This window comes from Leptonotus elevatus, chromosome 4 (genome assembly GCF_054856555.1).
Source record: "Leptonotus elevatus isolate MCC_2025b chromosome 4, RoL_Lele_1.0, whole genome shotgun sequence".
Classification (NCBI taxonomy): Eukaryota; Metazoa; Chordata; class Actinopteri; order Syngnathiformes; family Syngnathidae; genus Leptonotus; species Leptonotus elevatus.
The window spans coordinates 13912787-13935129 of NC_141242.1; the positions used below are offsets into that span (position 1 = coordinate 13912787).

Below are 22343 nucleotides of genomic sequence, written 5' to 3' on the forward strand. Positions count from 1 at the left end.
TATAGCTATTCCTCAGTTTGCGAATGTCACTTGACCAAACTCATAAAAACAGGTGAGCCGTGATTGGTTGTTACCTGAGCCTTGAGCAACTGTGATGTCATTTTCAGTCGACATCGAGTGGCAAAATGGACAATATTAATCAGAATGCTGTGTTTAGAGGAGTGGGGGCGCATAGAACATTATTGTAAAGAGACATTTTGACTTTAAGTACAGATTCTAAAACAATAATACTTTTGTAAAAAATAGAAGTAGGGTGAGAAAAAAGTAACAAGCCTATTTTGGCTATAACTTTTTTTTTTTAATGAAGCAAGTAGTGGTGCCAGTATCAGTGTAAATGCAGATACTGAATGTCTGCACTGTTATCAATCGGGAAAAAATGCTTAGACATTACAACATCGACATCACTTTATCAGCCTGACATGTCTGCCGGGCAAGTAGTAGCAATACCGGCATTACTGGGGATACTTAACGGTTAACACGGATGAAAATACTTTGTTTGCCGACTAAAAATTGTGCTCTGCAAAGGGATGATGAACTCCACCTGAGCTTGTCCCTTGTAGGGAGTAACAATAAAAAGTAATCAGAACATAAATACTCAACTTTGTTAAGTATAGACAGCTAAAATTGTATGAACAGTAACAAAATATTCTGCCAACCTCATTGCACGGTGTGTTCCTGTTCTTCCATTCAGCCTCTGCCTCTCTCTGTCTTTCTCTCTCTCTCTCTCTCTCTCTCTCTCTCTCTCTCTCTCTCTCTCTCTCTCTCTCTCTCTCTCCCTCCCTCGCTCTCCCCATATATTGCCCTCCCTCACACTGCCTCTTTGGCTTCACCATCATTTATCCTCAGTGCACCGCGGACTTCTGTCACCATCTTTCTCCTCGTGTCTGGAAAGGTGAGCGTCCGCCTTTCCCACCACAGAGGAGTAAGGAAGAAGGAGGCGAAGGCGGAAAGCCACGTGCATGCCTGGATGTGCTTTGTGCTGTGAGGGGGGGACAGGAATAAGAAAGAGGGGAGAGTTTGGGGGCTCCAGAGTCATTGGGGTTTGCAGAGGTAGTGGGGAGTGTTATTAAAAAGTGTAAAGGAGAAGTTGGGAGGTGTGTGTGGGGACAAATCCTGCTCTGGAAGGAGAAAGAAGAGGAATCACTTCCCGGTGAAGAGTCGCAGTGAGCCACAGACTCTCCAGAGACTTGCAGTGCTATCGGATGCTGTCTGCAGCACTCACTGACTGACAGGAGGAGGAGGAGGAGGTGAGAGCCGGGTGTTAAGACCAGTCTCTTCATCTGGACTGAGAGCGGCGATTGAAACCAAGAACGTAAGAGTGTCCTCGTTAAGGAAATTAACGACAAGAAGAATTGGATCATGGCTGTCCAGCTCATGCCTGAATCGGCTGTGTGTTTGCTCATGGTGAGTCTTTGGGGTACAGTCTTGTCATCCATGCCTTTTGTGCTGGCTTTCTTTCATCAATCTCATGAAAGCAGGATTAAAGCTTTTCCTCTTTACTATCATCCATCAGGAAAATATTTCCAGGTAACTTCACAGTGAGAAAGGTACTGAGTTGCCTCAGACTCGTGAAAAGTCAAGCTTTTGTTTCGCTGCTCCACATGGTCGTGCAATGCGGCGTGGCGGTCTGTGGCGTTAAACGAGGTGTCTGCATTGGGGATTTTTTTCAGCACTTGCGCCAATACCCTGTGTGAGTAAAGTGTATTTTTTTCTTGCTGGGGATTCAGTGCTTCATTGACAAAAAACAGACCAGCCTGACCTGCTTCAGCGCTGACCATAGAGAGCAATTACGTAGAAATGTACAACATGTGTAAAAGCATTCAAGTCCACTCTCTGGAAAAGCCAGCGAAACAATAACACAGCGTGGCCGTGCTGCATGTTAAGTACGCTCGTCACGCTATTGTGTCCAGTAATTGCCGGTCCACTTGGCAGAAGACGGCACGCTCTGCTCGTTCTCATTCTATAGCGGTGGCATTCAGCACTAGGGAGTCATGCATCGCTGCACTACCTGCTATCTCCACCTGTGATGGCTGTCTGTTACTATGGCGATGGGCCAGGGGAGAGGCGGCAGGGTGGAGAGGCGAGGAATGATTGAGGCGGCGGCGGGAGAAAGGTGAAAGGCCAAATGTGAATAATAAGGCCACAGGAAGAATGTGGAGAAGTAGAGAAATGGATGGAAAGTGGGCTAATTTTCTCAATATGTGGACAATTATTATCATCTTTAGCCCTCAGATGTATGATTTCTAGGTGTTGGACACCATCATCTCATGTTGCTAACATACACTTTTGTTGATTCCATTTGAACCACCAAGCAGCAATTGGAAATTCAACTTTTATATCCCTGGAAAATGTTCTATTTTATTACTTCTTTTTTTCTCTTCTTTTTTTTTTACTTAAATATTAATATTGACATTACAGTAGCACCTTGGCTTATGAGTTAAATTAGTGAACAAGCTTATACAGTATCTCAGTTTAAAGAAAAGTAGTACTATATTCTCTCTCTCTCTCTCTCTCTCTCTCTCTCTCTCTCTCTCTCTCTCTCTCTCTCTCTAATACAAAAACCTAATACAAGTGATTGAAGTGAATTTCCCTTTCAATAAACACCTGAGTACATCAGTGGGCGTGGCTTTCCGTTTTCTGACATAAGCCAAATTTTGGCTCGCAAGTGCAACACAAAGCAAAACCTCGAACAAGCAACGGCTCTTAACTTGTTGTATAAGTCGTAGGTCAAGCCATGATTATGATTACTTTCTTTGCTGATGGGCTGAAATCACTCGGGTGTACTGCCTTACTGTAAATCTTGAAGTGTCTATTCTGACTCACATTCCCTGGTGCGCTTAAAATTGAAATATCACATAGACTAAAGTTGTCCGATAACTGATGGGAGAGGGGTCTATTAGCATGGGTCCAATTTCCTCAGTACGAATGTGAGTATCAATGGTCTCTGTGCTCTGTGATTGCCTGGTGACCAGTCCAGGGTCTAGTCAGCAGGGACCATAAAAAGGTTAAGCAGTAACAAAAATTTATATATTTACCACTGTTCTTCTGGTTAGCCTAGTGAAGTGAAGTGAAGTGAAGTGAAGGAGGCTGCCAATAAAAAGTGCTAACTGACCTATTTCTTTCTTCCCATTAGTCTGGAACACAGCAGTAAGTTACCAAATATGGTTCCCTGCCCTATAAAGAGCTCCGCTGCAATCATGTGTGTCCTTAACAAAACTTCCTTGCTCTCGGCCCACTTATTTGCCTCTTCGATTTACTATTAAATATTCTTCCGACCAATGAATCACCTTTTTGTGGGCCTCAACATGACTGAAAAATCAACAGCTTTGGCAAGCACTTATATGCTGCTGCATATTCAGGTGACCGCAATAGATGGAAAAAATAGCCACCAACACCAATTTCAGTGATTTACCCGAAATTATGTGGACATACTTATTATAACAGGATGCAGGGAAAAAGTCTCAAGGACCCATGCCCGAAATTAAACAGGAAGCCCCATTTTGGGTTGAAGCAGCTGTTACGGGACGATATCCTGGTACTTTCACAAACTCTTACTAGGGAATTCAGGCAAATGAACCCCATACAGAAGCAGATTTACGAGATGGATAAGCAAAGTTAAATTGCCATGTTTTTTTTTTGTTTGTTTATGTTTTGTTTGTTTTTGCACCAATAAGCCCAGCATGCACATCAGTGGCTCTTAAATGTTGCTCTGCTCTTAGGTAAATAACACACACTAATGAGCACCTGATTCGGGAAGCTGGGTCATCTGTTCACGAAACCCAATAACATTCAGAGCTTGAACCACCCTGAATTATTAATGAGGGTTTATTCAGCGTGTGTATGATGGTGCATGCATATGTGAACCCGGCTATTATTGATTGCGCTTCCTGCGTGTGTGTATACTAAGATTGCAGGTGAATAATTGAGGATCTCCTGTGGCTATGACTGGCAGCTGTTGTAAATATTTTACACGGACATGATAGATGGATGGATTGGCAGATCGAACCTTTTGCCTGTGTATGTACAAGTAAACAAGAAATAATCATTAGAGTGAATATTTACATTTTGTTGTCTTTTGAAGGACATTGAATACATGAGGGAAAGTGGGATCACTTCATTAAATCTGAATAAATGGATCCAATGTATTCCATAATTCAGTCACGCCCAATATTAATGCAATTAAACACTGTAGCGCAGGTAGCCTCTCTGTCTGCCACAAAGGCCAAAATATTTGTTTGTTTTTTGTTAGAAAAAACAGATCGATGTCTCCAGCCAACATATCATAAAATGTAGAAATAGATTACAAGATAGCAGGCTTGGCTGAATGATGCTATCAAGATGAGAGCGGGCATGTCCCCATCTTTATCTGCTTCCAAAATGGAAACTTTGATTGGCTCTTCATTTCTTCAGATCTTTGACAGCATCAACGTTGCACCCTGATAATTGTGCGCATGTTTACGAGCTCATTACTTCGCACACATCCAGGATGTGGATTAAGGTCTCTAAGAGGACCACATACACCCCAGAGGGACACCCTGAAATGCAAAATGAAATACAGACCAAGTCTAAATAAGACTCATTTAATTTTATTAAGTAATTAATTAAAACCCGTGCCTCATAGTGAGTGCTGAGTGCAGATAAGTGCAGTCGATAAACATCTCAAAGGCTCCATCCAATCAATAGGTTTCATTTTTTAGATTATCCAGGATTTATCATCATTTCATGTCATCAACACATGTGGACTAAACTGCCTCACAGAATTATAATTAGCTAATTCACTTCTCATATTGCCAGGCATTTCAGTGAATTATAACGGCACTTTCAAGACCCACATCATTTTGTGTTCTACAGTATAACAATATAAGCACCGAACCTGCTGAATGAGCAGATGAGAGTAGACTGATAATCCTTTGTTTCTACGTCCTTCTAGGGCTGGCCCATATGGCCCAAAAATAAAATCTTGATTTTTACAGACATTCAGGACAATTACGATTTTAATCGATTTTAAACTAATAAACCCAACAAACATTTACTTAAAGGTTTCATTTATTCAAAAATAATTCCTGTGCAAAATGTTCAGACAACAATAATGTATACTGATTTAAAATTAGTTTTGACATAAACTTAACATTCATATTTTTTTCTTAAATGCTACAATTAGGTAGTTGGTAGCATGTCTTGTAACGCACCCATCTAGCAATCTGCCACAAAAACATTTGAATGTAACACAACATAAGAACAACAGCTTTTAATAATCCAAAAGATAAAATTTGATTTCACGATTTAGAAAACTTTCAATGATTTGTTTTTTTAAATGACGATGTATCGAATTAATTAAATTTATTGCCCAGCCCTTCTGTTCTTCATTAATCAGCAGTTGAACATGGGTTGGTTTCACCAGTAACACCAGTTACTGAGCAAAAAGAGGGCAAATAAGCTTTTTGTGAAAAGAAACATGCCACAATGACTTTAACCCTAATAAATGTTTATAATAATAAATAATTTTCTTTTGTGAATCTTCAGACTTCAGACCAAGAAAGGGCTTTTGATGGCAACATTTTAATTAACTCATTTGCTCCCAAAAAAACTTGTAAATATGTTATTTTTTAAATATTACCATGCTCCCAAAGACATATTTATAAATTATTATTATTATGCTAGAGCATACAGAAGGCTTTGATACAGCCTCTAAATTGAAGAGAATGTTTGAAGCAATGGTAGTTATTACAAAGCAGGCGGCAGTAGAGTATAAGAGATCATCCAGGGCCATGTTGCAAAAGGCTCTTTTCCCCACTGTTTTAAAGAGATTTGTGAATAATGATGAAACTTTGCTATATTCTAATTTGAATTGCTGCAAAACGGAAACAGATAGAAATACACTTTTTTTTCCTGGTGAAAGAAGAGACTCCAATCTTTCTTTTGGTAGGTTTCATGTTTTTATAGCAATAGAAAGCAATATTGTGTGGGCCTTGCAAAATCAGTCAAAATCCAGTAAAACAGCCGGAAGAAAAGGGTGTTGCTTCAGTGAAATGGCTGGGAGTGAATGAGTTAATTTACCAATGTGGTGCTATTAACGTAGTTGACACCCCTTATGGCTTGAGTTGAAAGTCAGTGAGTTTTTTACATGACGTTCGTCATTCACTGTTAACTGCGTATTTTTTTTCCTCATTGTTACAACACACAGTTTCTATTACCTACTATTTAACACCTTACATCGGGGATGGGTTGGGCAACTGACGGTCCGCGGGCCGCATGCCTATTGCTTACACTCGGAGTTGCCCTAAATTTTTTGAGGAAAAAAAAGCTTACTTTTGTTGAGCCGTTTAAAGATGTAACACTAGTGTCACAGGTAAGCTTGTGCTTGTGCAGGTGAGCTTCCAACACGGACGCTGTTGTGTCCATCAGAGAAGAAGAGTATGTCATGGCCACCGAACCACGGGGCTCATCTCAAATCTCTTAATTGCATTCCGAGTTTCTTGATCCTCAAAACATTGAACACGACCTGGAAGTTGTTCCCACACCACTATATTAAGGAGCATATTGTCTTAAACGTGCATTGAGGTAGAAGGATCGAGCATCGAGGAGTTTCCACGGCCTGCCTAAATGGATTGCGGAAGTTTTATATCTCTAATTGCACATTCCTAGGTACTCGGCCATCGCTCTTCAGTTTACATGCTAACACCTCCCACCAGAAATTCCATCCAGAAGGGAGGAAATTGACAGATGACATCTCTAGTAGACGTCTCGATCAAATAACATCGGGGAGCCATCGTCTCATTTCCCCAAAACATTCCTACGCTCCTGTGTCAATGTCCTACCCTCCTCGACAAAGTCCACGAAGTCCATGGTCTCAAAAGTACGCAACAGCGATGTATTTATATATTTTCTCAGACACTCATTGCACATTCGTAAACAGACAGCCTGTGTCACGACTATGACCTCATAACAGAAACATTATTTAATGCTCAACTCAGGCCCGGCCGGCTAAGAGAGACCAGCCAGAAATGAAGCCCTCACATTGACTTTGATGTTCCCAACCATAGCTCTTCATTACTGTCCCTCATTTCATTATCCCACCACTGAGTACGCAGACAAGATGGCTCCGTGTGATCAAGCCTGATTTCATTTGGCACTAATCAAATTAGTGCTCTATGACACAATGCGGTGTATGCAATGTCTGCATATATAAACGCCTACTTGAAGTGCAGTATTATGTCAACACCCATGATGACGTTCAAATCTTCCATGCGCACACTGTTATTTTTGCTTACCCTTTAGAATTATGGTTATGCTTCCTGCTTCCTGATGTGGTGTGTACCTGAAGTGTACAGATGGAGAAGGCTGCTTGGGGGAGGGTAGGCAGCATGACATCATGCTGGGATAATTGATTATTGCCTATAACAAAGGCAGTAGGAGGATACGGGAGATTGCAGTCAGTGTGTGTGTGTGTGTGTGTTTGTACACACTGTACCAATTAATATCTCTTCTATCTGTTGTCCAGGATACAGGTGCACATAGAAGCTATTTGTTTTCCGTTACATTCACCTCCCATTTCTTGTTCTTTCTACGGCTTCTCCATTACAATAATGAAAAATAGCAATCATTTTGCAGTTCATCATTGGCTCAAGGCTGCAGTGTGAAAGTGGAACGGTCATGCTTGAGTGACGCTGCGAGCTGTTTCTGCTGATATCAGCTAACTAAAGCTGTGAAGTTGCTGCAGGGGGACGGAAGCTTTGTGTCCCATTCACCTTATCAACTGTGCCAAAAGAAACAGGGATATTAATATGGTTCATGTATTGAGATGGAACTGTTTGGTATGTGATGGAAAGAAGTAGAAGCTTTCATGTTAACACAATCAGTGGCGTGACGCTGGTCGTAATATTGATACAAGACGGCAGTAAAACAGTCTTATGTTAACAAATGAACGAGACATTGCAGATATACTTCCTACATGAACAGTTCAAGTACAATTTAGTTATGCAAGTATAAATATAATAATGAGGTAGTAGCAGCAGCCAGTTGCCAGCAAGACCGTCTTTATCCTCACAATCTTCGCTTTGGGGTACTACTCTACTCTATTTGCTTTATCAGACAACTGCAAAAAAAATTACCGGTCGCCTCCTCCTGTGATGACAGTGATATATGGAACATCAACTAAATGCAGATAAATACACCAGCAGGCTTGTTCCGATTTGAAATGTGTTTGGTCTTACTGAATTTAGGCCAATGTCTTTTGAAGTGTTCTGCAGTTACATTATTTGGACTTAGTTCTCTCACTTGGATTAATGCAAACTGTATTTGCTTCAAGTCACCTCGTTTTGCTTGTGGGCACGTGGCTCAGAGTGGATTTATTTGAGCTTGTATGACAAAAACAGCCGTCTGCTGCTGGATGAAAGGGTGGCAGCAGTTAAAATCATGTTGACTCATCCTGAATGTGCAGCCTTGGAAAAACAAACGTGGAGCCGTCAAGTTGGGAAGGAGTGTCTTTGGCTTGTTAAACGCTGATGCTTATTTGTCCATATTGACTGACTGACCGGGCAGCGCAGAGCGCAGAGACTAGCACTTCTGCCTCACAGATCTTAGGTTCAGATTTGAATTTTGCCTCCTGTGGATAGGTTTTCTCCAGATACTCCGGCTTCCTTCTACATTCCATTTTAGGTTGAAGAATCTAAATTGTTCATATAGGTGGTAATGTGATTGTGAATGGTTGTTTGTCTTCATGTGCTCTGCAATGGCTGGTAATTAGTCCAGCACATACCCGACCTCCTTCCCAAAGTCAATTGGGATAGGCTCCAGCTCACCTGTGACCCTAATTAGGACAAGTGCTCTAGAAAATGGATGGATGGGGTGACCCGATTCTGTTGCCGCAAAGGTTTTCGCCTGTATGATAATACAAATTAGGGATCGTTTTATTTTCTGGATGGTTATTTACTGTTACCGAAGGCAACATTAAGATAAAAACCCGTAAACAGGAAGGTGTGAAAAATGGTTTTGCGTCTCATCATCACATGCATAAATGTATAAGGGTTGGTGTGCATGAAGCCGCAGTAAGACCCGTATACTATTAAATCGTCTGCACTGTTGACACTGCAGCCTGTTTAACGACTACTGATGAGCTGCAAGGGCGAAGGTTCCCCACTTCTAATTGACTGCCTGAGTATTTGTAGTAATTTTTTGCTTGCACCGGCAGAAAGCTCTCAGGCATGAATTTTGTGGTGGTCATGTTGATGTACGTACCAAGCTTTCATTAAAGTGTGACAGATGGCAGAGCGGAAAAACATCATTTTTCAAAACTATCATTAATGAGAGGGGTGTGCATATCCCTGGCATAGGCTCTTCGAATGTTGTTCATTTGTAGGGTTCTCCATCTGAATACCGGCTTTCCTTGTACTTGTAATGCATCTGTTAAAAAAGAATCCCTTATTGCACAGACCTTACATCTAACAATAGCCTACTTCTAAAAATGTCAAATCATTGGGGTAGTCCAAGGTAAACTGGAGTTCCACAAATTAGATTTGTTCAAAACTATTTTCAACACTTTGAATTGGTTAATCATGCGTAAGAGACGATATGGACAATGTAGAGTATTGAAATAAACTAGCACGCAATGGTAACATGAATTGTTTGCTTGGAGGTCGTCTACAAGCTGATTGTTCTTATTCAACGGGGAAAAAGGCAATCTCAAAGGCCTAATTAGTCTATCAAAACATGACAATAGAGTATGTGTACTCCAGCTTAATCCATTATGGCGGACATTTTGACAGCAGCCCGTGGTACATTAGATTTACAGTTGCCCCTTCATCCTGTTAGGGATATAAAAAAAAAAAAAACATCCGCTGAAAAAAGGCCTTGAGATAAATGTAATCTGACTTTTGATCTTTTCATGTCGTTGGGACCATTTTTTATTTTGTATTACTGGTATTGTTATTTTTTTTTTTTTTTGCTTTGACAAATTTGTCAGTGAACGCACGACAAGAAGCAGTTTGATTTCAAGCTGTTTAATACCGCTAGCAGTTGAAGTTTGCTGTTGAATTAAACAAAAAACAAAGATTTACACAAAAACAAAGATTTACACATTGTTAATTTGAAACAACCACATAACCTTTTCACTTAATGCTAACACATAGGGCCCTATTTTTGTGCTCAGTGCAAATCTAGCGCAAAATGTAGTCTAACTGTGCGTATGAGTGGATTTCTTTTGGCATTTTCGTAGGTGGGCACAGGTTGCGCCATTGTGGGAGTGAACACAGCCGACTTGATTCCCAGCCAATCAAAGCGACTCCCCGTATTCCCTTTAAATTCAGCACAGTTGAGGCATGCAGACTATATGGCGGTGTGCGCAAAGTACATTTATATGGAACTGCAAGAAGATCTCCGCAGATGATGTAATGTTGGTTACCGTGAACTCTTCCACTGCAAGGTGCCACCTGTCATGTGTGCTGAGGAGGGTTGCCAGAGGGGGCACGGGCAGCCCAGAGTGGCAGAGGCAGCAGGCGGTCTGATTGGTTGGCCATCTGTCTCCGGGAGTGAGCAGATGTCTGAGTAGGACGACCAATCTCCACTCGCTCCCATCTTCACTGCTGTTCACTCTGCTTTCCTGTTGTGTGTGTGTGTGTGTGTGTGTGTGTGTGTGTGTGTGTGTGTGTGTGTGTGTGTGTGTGTGTGTGTGTGTGTGTGTGTGTGTGGTTTGCGAGCGCAGTCCTTTGACACGCTGCAGTCCGCTTGATACAGGTCTCATTGGGCCTTCCTTATACTTATAAGTAGTTAACAGCGAACAGGTCCTTGTCATCGCATATACTCTGTGTGGTTCAGGGAGTAGATTGGCTGTCTCCCAACCTGAAGGTTGTGAGTTTGTTCCTCAACCCTTGAGCGACTTCTATTTATATTGTTTTTCAATACTTTATTTTACTCTCTTCCAAGTATAAATATTACTCTAAAACTGACTTTATTTGGTCCAACTCTAGAGTCAAATTTACTCTACAGAATTTACTGTGTAGTAGTAGTTGTAGTAGGCGATAGTGTTCACTTAGTCTATAATAATAGGTAATAGTGTAATATAGTAACAATAGTAGTTTTTATATTTATTTGTTGTCCTAGATCCTATATGGTATTTATTGTCTGCATTGCAGTAACTCCCCGTTTCAGTCTTTTGTAAATTGAAGCTCATTAAGACTTACTTCCGCTCAGTTGGCATACGATGATTTCATTGATAATTTTTCTTCTAGAAGACAGACATTTTTCTGTCAGGCACAGATACATTTTCACTTCAGTTGGTTGATTTATTTTAGTTTGTAGTTTGTTTTTATTTATGTGTTTATTTCATTCATGAAGAATTAATTTTATTACCGCTATTAACTATTCGCTGTTAATAAAGGTTGCCAAATGGCATGTTTTTTTGTTTTTTGTTTTTTTGTGTGTTCATTTGCACCAATGATATACTTGGGATAGGGATGGGATTTGCGGCCAATAGTGGCTATACTGTATTTTAAATGTGTGATTTGAGTTTGCTCTGGTAAAGCAGTGCAACCTTGGTTGTCTAGGCAACAGTTTACAGTACTGCCATGTAATTTGAGAACAACAAAAAACCTATTGATGGTGACTGAATGAAAGAAAAATTCAACTAGGTTCAATTCAAGACATGGCAATAAGCATCAATGCAAAGGCGAGTGGGTGGCCTTGAGCTCAACACGTGATTTGTGGGTGTGTCAAACATGGCCAGGGGACTAATTTCAAATGATTGACGTGCAAATGCCTCATATTGCACTGCACCATTTAATGATAAGGTACACATCAGGGCGGGGGGAAAGCTAAAGAGGAGGAGGGAAGCAAGGCGGCTCTTGTAGTTTATTTAATCTGCCGCTAGAGGGAGTTATAGACCACAGAAATTTGCCTTCATACAGACAGTAAATGGTTATTGCATAGTTGTGTTGTATTTATTGGCTTGCTGAACGTTGTAGGCAGTAGGCAGACTTTTTCATAATGTTTTGTCATTTGTTCTCCCTTGGTCGAATAAAATATTTAGCTAGTGTTGCAATCGCAGATTGCATGATGTTCCACCCAGAAGTACTCCAGTATGTATGATGTCATGGTGAAAAGGTCTATAGTGCCTCTGGCATTTGATCACGTGGTCTGAGGTGCTGTGTGCTGCTAAGGTTCAGTGTCAAACCCCTGCAGTTAGAAGCAGCTCTTGCCTGTATGCTATTATAAATGGCAACGCCACAGGAAGTAGGCCAGTCACGTACACGGGCACATACATAAGGGGATAGTGTAGCTGAGGGTTAATTATAGGCCTGCTTACCTCAGTGGCGTAGATACGACAAACAATCTTTCCTTCGACAATGCAAGCAATTTCAGGTGACAGCTACCAGAAATTCCATTAGGATGACCTATTTTAAGATTATTATTTTTTGGGAAGACAAATAACATTTTGATATAACATTTTGTATAAGCAGCCAAAGTGGAGTTTCTATTGTGGTAAATGTTGAGGTTTTTTTGGTCATTACTGTTACTCTTACTAGCATTACTTTAATTAGGATAACTGATACGGGGTGGGTACCGATGTGTTACGGGGTGGGTACCAGATGTGCTCAGCCTGCAAGATTGGATTGGGATATTGCGCGCTTTCATGACGTCACATTACGGCAGCTCCACTTCAACAGCAAAGAAGGTCGTGGAGTGGTACTGACAGATGCCTACGATGCAGCTTGGCGTGGGTTCGCTTCCCCCGCCTGGGCGACCGTATTTGTATGTGCATGTTTGTGTGAGTGAGTGCAAAAAAAATCACACATAAAAAGAACATTTCTTTCTTTCATTTTTTTTAAAATGTGCTGACTGCTTTACGGCATGTTTTCCCACTTTCCCCATTTGTTACAAAGATGGAAGTCGATTAGAACGTCTACACGCGATTACTGCTGTCATGGCAGAAGCTGCAAAACAAAAACAAAAAAAGTTCTGTTTGAAGAGACAACAACAACAAAGAAAAAAATTGGAAGCTACTCGGATAAGTACAGTCAATGATCAACATTTGGCCCGACTTTCGCTTGATACCATGAGCTGAAAGACGATGCTGTGCGCTGGTCCTATTGGAAAATGTTGACGTCCTCATAACATTATATGTCGAAAGAAATAAAACTGTGCTTGTCAAATTTGGCGGGGAAAAACGTTGATAAAAAGCGATTAATCGTAATTATTCAAAATTCTAAGATGTGATTAATCTGATTACAAAATGTAATCGTTTGACAGCTGTAGTTATTCTACATATCAAGATCGGATGCATGGATTTTATCAACATTGGATTACGGTCTCTTTGCTGTTATTACATATGCGTTGCATGCAGTTTCCCTTTGAACACAGAGATCGTAAAGGAAATGAATAGTAGTCATTCATCTGTAGCCTGCTTGCTTTTGCTGTGTTTCGGCAGTTGATGGTGGTGTGTTAATATTTTATCTGAGTGAGTATACATAACATGTGTCAGAAGTATTGAAGTAGGTCAAATTTCTGGAGGGGCAATGCAAACGTAGCCCCCCTGCCACAACAATGTCATGATTGATGATGACAAAAAGATGGCTTTCCATGATTGTTGACATAATGTCCTCTATGTATATGCATTCGTATACAAGTATATGTTTTATATAGATTTATCTATTTTCTTCTCTCCCCCTCTGCATAGCTCTGTGTGCTGTCTGCAGTGAATGTTGGTTGCCCGTGGCGACGGTTGCCAGGCTACCACTCTGGAGTGACTTCATAGCATGGGGCATGTGTGTGCTGTGGCTCAAGATGAATAGGAGGGCATTTTATCCTTCTGTAGGTCCGAAATAGCATTGATGCACATCTCTCATGCAACATGTAGATGATGTGAGATGCATTTTTGTGAGTGGTGAATGTCAATCAAATTAGTTTTTAATGGTGTTGTTTGTTTGTTTTTTGTAAAAAGGAGTAAAGACACAAAGGCTCTCTCCTTGGATGATGAAAGTTATGGAAATGAGCTTGATTAAATATGCTCTCTCTCTTTTTCCATCTCTGCCACTCTCTTTCTCGCCCACTCTCAGGCTCCCGCATGCCCTTCCTCTCGCTCACATTTCATTCTCCCATCCGTCTCCCTTGCTCTAATACTCTGTGTCTCTGCACTTGTGAGATAAGATGTTCCTCGCTGTGAGCGACAGCGCTGGTGGTAGTGGTGGTGGTGAGGTGTGAGGGAAGAGGAGACGGGCTTTCCCTCTCCCTTCTTTAACCACCTCCAGGCCTGCCAGAGAACCCACACGTAGCAAATGTGGACCACATCTCCGTATGTGCATATCCCGCCTGCGCTTGTGCAACGTGTTTCCTTCAACTGCTGTTTAATGAACTTTAGATTGCATGTCAGACTCGCTGTCCCCCCCAGCAACAATCGACTCCAGCTCTGTCAGAATATGAACCCCTGGCTGCAGGAAGGGGCCAAACTCCTTCCAGTATACAGTAGAACTGTAATAGTTGAACGCAATACATTCTGGGATACTTTTAGAGTATTTTTTCACTTAACAAATGGAAATTCAGTAAATTTGTCCCAACTTCAAAATGGCGTATCATAAAACCTTTATTTGCTGAATTTAGTTGACATTATTAACTGTAATACAATTGTAAAAATAAGATCTCAGTTCTGTATAATTAATTAAACAAAAAGAAAAGAAAACGACAGTACTCATCCTTTGATGAAAAGTTACTAATCACTGATCACTAATATTGATCAATTACTAGATCTTCGATTATATAAATATTTTTTTAAATGCACGTTGATGTGGCATATACATTTTTTGTATATTATTGAAATTAATAGTGCTTTTTTTAAATGAATGAATTAGTAGTTCACCACTAGATGACACTAAATCCTACAAACTGTCCTTTTAATGTTTTAATAGTACTTTATACAGCATAAAGTACTACCACAATTAAGTAGAATGTAAAATTAAACAGTATGTGCATTATGATTAATTCATTGAGGCTTGATCTGGTGTATGCGACCTGGCCACTTGAGGGCAGAATAAAACAGTCATTAGGACACAAGCAAAGAAGACTTTTAACATCTACTTTAAGTGACTCTCTAAACTATTGCAATATTAGTAGTTTTTTTGCAGAAGAAAATATGCCTGTGAGTATCGTTACATTGCTCTTCTACATGCGTTGATGTACCATTTTTGTTCAATTATCTCTTAATTTAATGATTATAACACTGCAATTATCAATGCTATTCATTAGGCCGGCAGTGGCATATTGCATTGTGTGTTAGCATTAAGCTGGCAGAAGTAGATTTTTTTTCAACTGTGTGTGTAATAAACAGCTTGAGCCTCTTTTTCACTATCACTATCTGCCAAACTGTTGCTTATTGGGGTGTTTACGTTAAAGTGAAAGCACACACAAAAAGGCCCAATGACGTATTTGAAAAAAAAACCCGTAAATTGTGCTAATCTGAGTATCGGCGTGGAGTCTTAATGTATTCCCCGTGCTTGCAAGGATAAGCGCTATAGGAAATGAATGGGTATAGTTGACAGCTACTGCCTGGGCTTGGAAGGTGAGTGTCTTCAAATTGAGACTCAATGAAGACTTCCAGTCAAACACAATTCACATTTCCTCCTTGTTGACAAAAATACACAAAACAACAGATTTAGTTAAATAATCACATGGTATTCAATTTGCACTACCGGTACTTTAATTTTTAAGGTTCCACTGTGCCAAAGAATAATTTTCCATGAGTCAACCTTCAGGAGCTATATAATTGCATAAAATCTAATTGAAAGCTCCCGCTGGAGGCCCACATCTCAGCTAGACTTCACATGCTCAAGGTGCTCAGTATTTTGAAGATATCACTGCCTATCACTGCTGGCGTAATGCGTGGATTAACCCATTTTCCTACTTACCCCCGGCCCCGATCAGGATTTATGTACTGTATATTTAGTTAATTGATTCAAACAGCCATTATCAACCACAATGGCATATTACTTTAATCTCACAGTTACATGTCCCATAGATCCACTGTTAATTAGTGGAATTAGATTGCTCTTCTGCCTTTGCCAATGACCTACGGTAGCGTAGAACCCTTCCACAAAATAAAAACAGACAAGTGTGAATTATGTTAATAGCCAATGAAACATGGATGTGTCCACATGAAATTTGCAAATCATCATTGTTCCAGACAATGCACTTTACCAGAAGAGCTCGCTGTGTATTGACCCTTGATTGTTAACAGTCGAGTCGATTGGTGTTGTTCCGTGCGGAGCAGGAGTCTCACTCTGGCGAATGAGAGTCCGCGGCAGTTCCCTCTCGAGTGGCATTGATTTAGTTGTAATGCTCTGACAGGGTTGCGCATTGACATATGGGTCCCCGAGCCAGACGCCTGGGCGCATGCCACGATTAACGATGAATATGGCGTCCCTCTTTTGCCGAACTGCTCCTCCATCTTTTTGTTGTGAGCCTGTGATCATTCAATCCAGGTGGGTTGTTGCTGTGTGTTTGTTAACAGATATTCCCCAAATGTAACTATCAAACAAAAGCATACATTTCAAACATTTCCCATGTGACTTAAGAAAACATCTCTTGATATTTTTCTGTCAAAATACACAAAGGATAAAGGATTAGTGTATATTTTGAACATTATTTCTTGTCTTGCTGAAATCAGCAATGGGGGTTCTTTGAAAGTGACTCTGGATCATGGCTCCAAAATCAACAACAACTTATTCTGCAAAAAAAAAAAAAAAGCTAATTTATTAATTAATACAATTTTAATTGGTTGAACTGAGCAGCGGCCAAAGAGGTAACAGTAGAAAAATAATGTTTTTCGTATGAAGGCAAAAGAAGCTCCAGGGAAATAAATTAAGATTGCGTTTTGTTTCCCGATTTTCCAAAGAGTGTCTTTCGAGTGAAGGCAAAAAAAGCTCAAGGGAAACAAACTAAGGTCGCATTTTGTTTCCCGGCTTGTGTAAACGGAAGGTCAGATAAAGACTCAATTTCTGTTTTTGAATTTCCAATTTTAAACGAGAAACGGCTCGTTCTCGTTCAATAGAGACAGCAACACTGCCTCCCCGTGGACGGAGGCGGAACGGGCCCTAAACGTGAATATCTGAGGACTTGTGTGTGTGAATATCTCGAAACAGGTGGAGTGGATATATATATATATATATATATATATATATATATATATATATAATATAAAATGTTTGTGGATCTCAAAAACCCGGGAAAATCCCAAATTTATTTGTGTGAATAATTTTGAGACAAATCTCTCCCCATAAATAACACCAGATTCCATTTGCAATACACTTTTTGTGACACTTTGTTTACATCATCATCCCAAACTGTTTTTCAAATGTCTAAGAGCCATAGGTGATGCAAAAAGAAAAAAAATTAGCAGTGTAATCGTCTGACACTAATTTTCACGCAAACTTACCTTCACGGCTGATGCAAAAAATAGATTTTCCATAATATGTGTAGGCATTCGGTTGACTCTGTGAGTCTGGCGAGCCTCTAAAAGACATAAGACAACCCCTAATTCTTCCTTCCTGGCTGTGATGTAGTTTAATTGATAAATCAGTGCAATTACACCCCTTGTTTCCCCCGTGGAAGTGCAGCGTGTGTTTAGCAGCGGCTAATTACCACAGCCCATTGGCCGTCTGCTTTGTACGACGTAATTGCAGCCCTTTGTCGAAAGAGCCTGAGAAAAATCACACATTGTTTTTCACGCATTTGTTGACACGTGTACAGAAGCTTTTTCGATTTGACATGGCTGTCGGCACTAGTCAAATTAGGCACCACAAGGTAGAAACTCAGATGGAGCACAAAAGACAAGAATAGCAAGGATGATGCATCACTGCACTCTGACCAACGTGTGTTAGTGTACATGTGCATGATGGAAAAAGTCACAAGGGATTCATTTTAGGGTCCAGATGGAGCTGCGAAGACCAGTAAAAGATGGGGGGAAGGGGTGACACTGGGGGTGGATTTCAGGGTAGCTTATTGCAGTATGCATCGAGCCGTGCAATATTGTCCTATTATTCTAATGTTACCGCCTCCTACATCCCTTGCACCCATTCTCTTTTTTTATGTGTTGCCATGTGCAAGATTGGGGATAGGTAATGGTTGGGGGTAGGTATAGAGTGTATTTCTGTCTTAGCAGATATATGTTTGTGTGTGTGTGTGGGTGGGTGTTGTGGAGGAAACCTGGGATTTGCTGCCAGGTTAACATTCACTGTCAGTAGTAATGTGCAATGGCAATATATTGGGCCGTATGTCACTGAGGCTCGCCGGAAAAAAAAGCACATATTCAAGCCAGCTTGAATAAATATCTGTTTTGTTGGAGCCGTAAACATCCTCCTGCCCAACGAGACCTCAAGCTAAGGTAGTCTTATTTATTCAGCTTCTACATTAGCCAAAAACAAGAGATGTGCAAAATAGAAACAAGGCATTCGTGTTTGTGCAGTCTGTTCATTCCCCGTGCACTGCTACTGCCGCTATCACAGGTCAGCTAAATAATGAGATTTCCCCTGTGAGACCTCTGCTTCACTTATCCAATTTTGTCCATTATCAGTGCGTGTATGAGAGAAAACGAGGAGCTGATATAGTGCATGTGCGTTTATTTGTGTCGAGCTTGGGAGCGCATGTGTAGCGCGTGCTGTGATACAATCATATGGTCCAGTGGCGATGCTCAGCACAAAGTGATACATTCTCTGATGTGAAGTAGACCACGGAATATTCTCCTGTGGGAGAGCCCGATGTTTGAATGCGCTTCATAAATGAAACCACATGCCACGGGCCAAGCTGGCTCATTTCCATTTGATGTTAGCTGGCGCAAAGATAACGACCTGAAAGGTAATGCTTGCTACAAGGGGAGTGGACGTGCTGCACGCTGATCGAATGTTCCTGATCTCGTCCCTTTTGAGTTGTCATTGCCAAAAGGGCCTTCCTGCATCCATATGGAGATGGCGGCTGCCATAGCTAGCTTGTTGCCAGAATGACCTTCTTAGTGTCATATAAGATATGATATTCAAGAAACCAAAATAAAAAATACCTTACTGTATCTGTGTTAACATGCGGATTTTATTACTGATTTGTACATTTAGTCGAATTAGACAAATTATAAAATATAACACCGTCATCAATGTAGTATGAAAAGTTAGTGGTTGTGTAAGACATTTTTTCACAATAAAAACAATAGCTTGTAATTATGTTTAATACCATGGTTTGGAATGTATTGTGGTAATATTGGACTGTATTAATTTCTACTTCTTTTTTTAGTCCAGCTAGAGACCTTATACAATTCCATTGACATATATTAACAACCTGTAAAGGTCTCCTGGGGAACAGTGTTGTGTTTGAAATGTCACTTGTGCTCAGTTCAGACAAAGATGTGCTCGTCCTGTGCATAAAAGGACAGTAATGCCCACTGTGGTTAATTAAAGCACAGTTGCCCCCCACCCACACACACACACCTTTTCTGGGTCAATGCAGAGAAGCTCTGCCTGAAAATAATTGAAATAGGGAAGAAGGTATAGAACGAGCAAGCATGCCACTTGCAGTTGCGCTGTGAACCTTGTCACAATCACTTCCTCATTGTTAAAGGCCATGGAGCTGAAAGGACAACACACTGTGATTTTTATTTGTTTCATTTTTTATTGCTCTTTGACTATACACTCTGGCTCTGAATTCCTGGCCAAACAGACATGGTTGCCTTGGTAACGAACACATGCAGCTGGGATGCAACTGGGATTTGTCCACTTAAGCAGGTTGCACACGTAGCAATTTTTTATCTTAAAAGAAATGGCATGCTGTGTGCTCCACACTTTACTTGAAATGACCAACACAGCATAGTGTATATCTAGACAAGTGTGAGGGTCTTTCTACAAACCAGAAGTCGAGTGTAGTGCCAAGCCAGACCAGTGAGAGGCAGCTTGCTGCCACAGGACATCCAGACTGACAGAAAAAAAAGAAAAGAAGAAGAAAGATTAGTAGTAGAAGAAATAGAAGAAGCTAGGCTAACTGTTAGCTCATCTGGTTGCAACCTCTTCTCCTTATGTGGTGAATGCTTTGTGAGACACTTTAAACAAACAATTAATTTCTCCTCTATTTACCTACAGTAAATCACTTTTGCTCTTTACGGCTTTAAACCACTTTTAAAGGGGGAGTTTGCTACAACTCCTAGCAAGGTTTGAATGTAGCGTCACTTCACTATTCCTTCTGACCAAAGCCCTGTCCCTCATTAACAGGCAAACGCGCGATTCTCAAGTTACCGCTGTACATAAGCTAATGTTAGCCACGGCTGCTACATTGATAGCATGACTCATTTGTAATGGAGTGTTCCTGTTATTGGGTTACGTTATTTTGTTGTTGTTGGGTTTTTTTTGGGGGGGGGGGGATTACAGTCAAATAAAAAAGACAAAAATAGGTGATAAAGTACTTGTTGCTAATTGCGCATCATTTCTGAATGTCTTTTTGCTAGTTAGGTTCAGCAAAGCTCCATTAGACCAAGGCAACAGGTCAACATGAGTTCAATGACACTTAGTGAGCCTTCTGTAATTCGGCTTAATTATGTAATGTGTTATACTGTACTGTGCTGTACTGTACTTAAACACAAAGTGATTCCTACTGAAAATACCTCATAATGATCCACTGTCATGTACATATAATGATTGTCTACAGCTGGAGGCCATGTGAGAATGGCTATGTGCGTGAAGAACAAGGTTTGTGCGTTTCAGCGAGTGACTCATGCTCTTGTCTATTAAGAGAAAAGAAGCTGATCAGGTTGCTAGGCGATTAAGAGCCACTATTGTCCCGCGGGACAATACTAGCCCTGAGATTGCCCTCTCTCTTCTCTTCCTCTTTGCTTTCCTTCGCCACCTCTTTCACACGCATACACACAACATTTTTCCTCACCCCCCCAACCCCCCCCCCCCCCCCCCCCCCCCCCACACACACACACCTCCCTCCTGTGCTTGGGCGGGAGCTGCTAGCGAGCAGGAGGACAGTAAAAGATGCAGGGGGGCTGTAGCATAAAAAAAAAGAGAAAAAAAGACCTGCAATCATTTGCCACATTGAAGGGAACAAATGTAGCTGGAGGCAGGAGAGAGAAGGGAAACAGAGTAAGAGGTAGCACAAAAAGGAGAGCGAGAGAGAGAGAGAGTGAAGGAGAGAGAGCTTGCTGGACATTGTAGGCTGAACTCATTGACAGGTTGGTGGGAGGAGAACCACCAGGACTGGCACTGCCCTCTCTTCTCCTGCTCCCAAATGCAAATGTTTCATTGAATGTGTGTGTGTGACACAGTGCCACACACACCGCACACACTATCAGTGCACTGTGTGTGGGTAGAGGAGATGTTCACTCCGAGGATGAGACAGCGTTTCTAACAGGATCTATTTGCGGACCGGGGGATAATTCCGCTGACGCGGCCGAGGGAAGCGAGCCCACCGGAACCGAGCCAATCCGTCATGGAGGGGCTGCTGTCGCCGATGAGGACGCGGGTAGGTTACCATGGGGATTGTTGAGTGTCTCCAAACTACCATCGCCAAGATGTCATTTAGGGAGGAGAGGATGCTGAGCTGATGAAATGAATGAATGGCTCCATGATGCGGAGAACTTTTCGAGCCAACTTGCTGCTTTATGCTTGGGTTAGGTTTTATTGAAAGTGTTGAAAAAGAATGACACAAGCTCAGTGTGTGTGTTTGTGTTTGTGTAACCCCGGCTTTGAAAGAATGAGTCAGTGTGTTCGAGTGGTGCCAATCTCCCCTCAGTACAAAACCAATGTGGCCTTTTGATTTGGACCAGAGAAGCAGAGCAAGTGGTGCAAGGGAGGAACTTGTTCTTGTCACATACAATCCTTTGTGTTGCGCTTCGCACTTGTGTGTTTAGTTTGTCTCTAAAAGTACTCTGCCCCCAGACAACACAAAAGGCAACTAGCACATAGAATTGGTGTGTATGTGTGTGTGTTTGTAGTCAATGTGTGGTTGAGTGAGAACACACTTGATTATTTGTGTGTAGCCATGCGCCTGCCTGACACCCAATGCGATTGTGGCGACCTTAATGGACCCCAAGTCCCCCGTTACCCTCCCAGATGAGATGTGAGATGAAGACCTGTTTATTCCAGCGGGGATTTTATGTTGTATATATATTATAGGGTGAGCGCCACACAATATGATGGTCTGTATTAATATTTATAAAGGCTGGATTGCATTTTCAAATAAAGCGGGTATGAGTGGTTTTGTGCTCCGCTCAGTTGATACTGGGGGGCTAATAAGCACAGGATAAAATGCACTGTAGCGGTGTAACAACATTTGCAGAATGAACTAGTAGACTGCTTCTTCTTCTACTTCTCAGTCTGACACAA

The 22343-nt window shown here is 41.2% G+C and overlaps 1 protein-coding gene across 3 annotated transcripts in view; it reads left to right on the plus strand.

Moving 5' to 3' along the window:
* Positions 1-22343, plus strand: part of frmd4a (FERM domain containing 4A) — a 132306-nt gene that overhangs the window by 1467 nt on the left and 108496 nt on the right. Inside the window, exon 1 of one of the 3 annotated variants that reach the window (XM_086074277.1) lies at positions 1065-1404. The exons of 1 other annotated variant lie outside the window; for it this stretch is intronic. In XM_086074277.1, the coding sequence (XP_085930403.1) occupies positions 1360-1404 (45 nt within the window). In that variant the 5' untranslated portion in view covers positions 1065-1359. Of the gene's footprint in view, positions 1-1064; positions 1405-21073; positions 21481-22343 lie in introns of those variants that run through there. One more of the 3 variants, XM_086074278.1, reaches the window with a different exon arrangement.